Genomic DNA, 3,535 nt, shown 5'->3' with positions numbered 1-3,535 from the left:
ATTTAGGAATGCCAACTCTTATCACGATTGGTGTTAATCATAAAATGTTATTTTGAAAACAAATTTATGGGAATAAAAAAAAAGTGGCCTGAAAACTCAAAGGGTAATATCTTTTTTTGTGCATGTGATGCACTGACATGTCATCTTTTTTTCCTTTTTTTTCTCTACTGCTAGTGGAGCACTGGAATATCACAGTGACTTGTATAAGGGCTCATTTGAAAGGAAATTTATAGAACCAGTGCCTTTTGTAATTAGCTACAGATAATATTTAACTGGAATATTAAGAACCTAACTGTTGAGAGCATTAAATCAACAAAGCCAACAAACGTATTTTTTTTTATAGTATTTCAGTTTCTCTGCATAATCCCTGGAATTAGAGCGTCAAAAGGGTCAACTGTAAGACATGGCGTCTTCCTTTTAAAAATAAAACTTCAGATTACAGATTAGACTATTGTAATTTTTATTTCTGGAGTTTTTGTGACATTATTTCTCACCCATATAAATTATACTGAAAATAAAATTGAAAACAAAATATAAAATAAAATATAAAATAATTATATTGAAATATATTGAAAATAAAACAGGACCTGATCCCCATTTTAAGAACGAGTATTTATGTAGTTCATGGGTAAAATCGTCAGGGACTTCGGATATTTAAAGGACTTGCAACCATTTTCTGCGGAGCCGGCGCCCGCCCCGCCCCCAGGAAAATTCCCCCGAACTTCAAAATTCAAGACTCGTACCTTCATATTTTACTCAATGCTCATTAAAACTACCCCTAGTTTAAAAATCAATTATAATGCATATTAAGGTATTAGTTAATAAAACCTTCCAGGTTCGCAGTTAATTCGCATTACAGCTGAAGAAAATGTCAATTGAATTGCAATTTCCACCCGGAACACACTCATCATTTTGTGAGTACACTTACATCCATTTCTTCCTTGGTAACAATCCCTTCTTCAAGTAGTTGGCCAACATACTTTTCAAGAACATTTTTCGTTTGCTTCACCTTCTTATACATCAACGGCTGCGTGAACATCGGCTCGTCAATTTCGTTGTGTCCATTTCTTCGATAAGATACCTAAAAATTATGAGAATGATCATATAAGAAATTGAATTTAAATATAATACGAAATTATTCTCACAGGTTCTAAAATAAAGCATTTCAATTTTAATGCTGTCGGTCAAATAAGTATTTCGAGGCATATGCCGATTAGAAATATTCTTATTACCACCGAAGAAGAGAAAAGTGACAAAGAATATACAACGGTTGCAACGCTATTGTGCTGCCAATAGTAAAGGCCATACGGCTCCAATGCTTTATTATATTTTTTTTTTCCAGAGGCAATTCATATGGAAGAGGTCGTCGCGTAAACTTCGGAGGGCGACCATTGATTGGAAATCGGAAGTTCTAGTGCCCTTTTTAAGATTCAAAAGTGACCGGAGGGGAACTAGCCCCCCCCCCCCCTCAACGCCTTTTTTCCTAAAAGCATCCGTTTAAAACTTTTGAGATAGCCAATGGTTAAAAATAGTTCAAAGATCATATAACAAAAACTCAAGTGGTGACAAAACCCCCAGGGCAAGGGGACAGGCATCGTAAGTTATGCCCTGGGTGTATATATGGTTCTTATGGAAGGAATATTACCTTAAAAGTTAACAGAGGGCCATCTACTCCCACCCCCTCGGACACAAATACGAGGGGTTCGGACACAAATCTTATAGAAGAGATGTCGAATAAGTTTCCCCTTCCACCCAACCTTCTTTTCCTCCAAACGTGTCCAATGATTTTTTTTTATATAGCTATTTTGTTCAGAATAGACCAAAGAAAAATAACCAAAAACTCAGGGATACATCAGCTCCCCTCCGCCCCAAAATCCGGGGGCAGGCGTCACAAAATGTGCCTGGAGGCATATAAAGTTATTACGGACGGGGATTATTCAATTGTTAATCATAATTTTTAGTGCTCTTCTCAAGAGTCAAAAGTGATCGGAAGGCAATTAGCCTCCTAAAGGCCCTTTTCCCCCGGATACATCCAATAAAAATTTTGAGATAGCTATTTTGTTAAAAACAGCATCAAAATAGCTTAAAGATCAAATCACAAAAAATCCAGGGTCGACACATCCCCCAGAGCCCGAGGGCAAGTGTTGTAAGCTATGCCCGAGGGCATACAATTTTTCATGTAAGGCGTGGTCGTATAAAATTCAGAGATGGCTCGTTTCAATGGAAATCGAAAGTTCTAGTTACCTTTTTAAGAGTCATCAAAAGTGATCGGAGGGTATCTACCACCTCACCACGCCTTTTTCTCCAAATACATCCGATAAAAATTTTGACATAACCATTTTGTTCAGAATAGTCCAAAATTCAAATTACTGTAAATTAGGGGTTGAGAAATCCTCCGTAGCGCCCGGGACAAGAATGATAACTTATGCAAGTTGCAAGTTCTTAAGCATCAAAAGCAGTCAAAAAGTAACAAGCCCCCCCCCCCCTTGTGCCTTTTTTCTCCAAATTCATCTTATCAAAATCTTGAAATATCCATTTTGTTCAAAAAAGTCAAAATTCCAATTACTATAACTTAGGGGTTGAGAAATCTTCCCTAGCCCCTGGGGCAAGGATTGTAACTTATGTAAGTTGCCAACTATTAAAATATAAGGTTCTGTGGAAGGAGAGGTCGTATTAACTTTGGAGGGGATTCATTCGATTGGAGATTGAAACTTCTAGCTCTTTTTTTAAGAGTCAAAAATGATCAATGGCCAACTAGCCCATGCTCCACTTTCCCAAAGGGCATCCGGCCAAAATTTGGAGATAACCATTTTGTTCAAAACAGTTCAAAGGCCAAATAACTATGCTTCTGGGGTTGACCCCACCAACAGCCCTGGGAAATGGCTCTGAGTTACGGAACTTAATTATTGTTAGTTTGTTTACTTTGATACTTGGATAAACAAGAGTATGGCTACTGCCCGTTTCCCAAACGGTAAAAATATAATTTTCGTACTTGGAATTATCATTCTCTTTCTTAAGTGAATACAAAGTTCTGCAAAATTAATTTACGTTTTCTTTGATTATAATGCTTGAGAGATAAGAATTCAAAGAAAAGTGAGAATTGGATTAAAGATTGGTTGCTAGACCGCGGTCGTCTTCAGGGAATAGGGATTACGCACTTCTAATGAATGGTGTCTTCACTACAAACAATAGTATAGTTACTACTCGTTTCTTTGACGGTAAAAGCATAATGCCAACTGCGTCTTTGGCGCTTTACTAAAGGAATTGTATTACAAATATTTTCTTTTGTTCTTGTTACAACAATGAAAAAAATGAAAATTGCAGTGAAACCAGACCAAGATTTACCAATAGGCCCACTAGGCTCAGCGGCTTTCACTATTCCCGAAGTTTGGGGATTTCCCCGAAAATATTGCATTAAGCTAAAACGAACAAAAATATTTTTACTATTGAGGTATAATGAAACCCAAAACGAACAGAAATTAGATAAACAATCACAGCAAACAAACAAACAATAGTTAATAATTTAAATAAGTTA

The 3,535-nt window shown here is 36.6% G+C and overlaps 1 protein-coding gene across 1 annotated transcript in view; it reads right to left on the bottom strand.

The window, feature by feature from the left end:
* Positions 1 to 3,535, bottom strand: part of LOC136036099 (2-oxoglutarate dehydrogenase complex component E1-like) — a gene marked incomplete in the record, with an annotated part of 66,754 nt that overhangs the window by 8,740 nt on the left and 54,479 nt on the right. Inside the window, 1 exon segment of the mRNA XM_065718095.1 lies at positions 929 to 1,081. Coding sequence (XP_065574167.1) covers positions 929 to 1,081 — 153 coding nt within the window.

Source organism: Artemia franciscana, chromosome 15, assembly GCF_032884065.1.
Source record: "Artemia franciscana chromosome 15, ASM3288406v1, whole genome shotgun sequence".
Taxonomy (NCBI): Eukaryota; Metazoa; Arthropoda; class Branchiopoda; order Anostraca; family Artemiidae; genus Artemia; species Artemia franciscana.
Note: the sequence above shows the minus strand (reverse complement) of the source record. Positions and strands in the feature narration are given on the sequence as shown.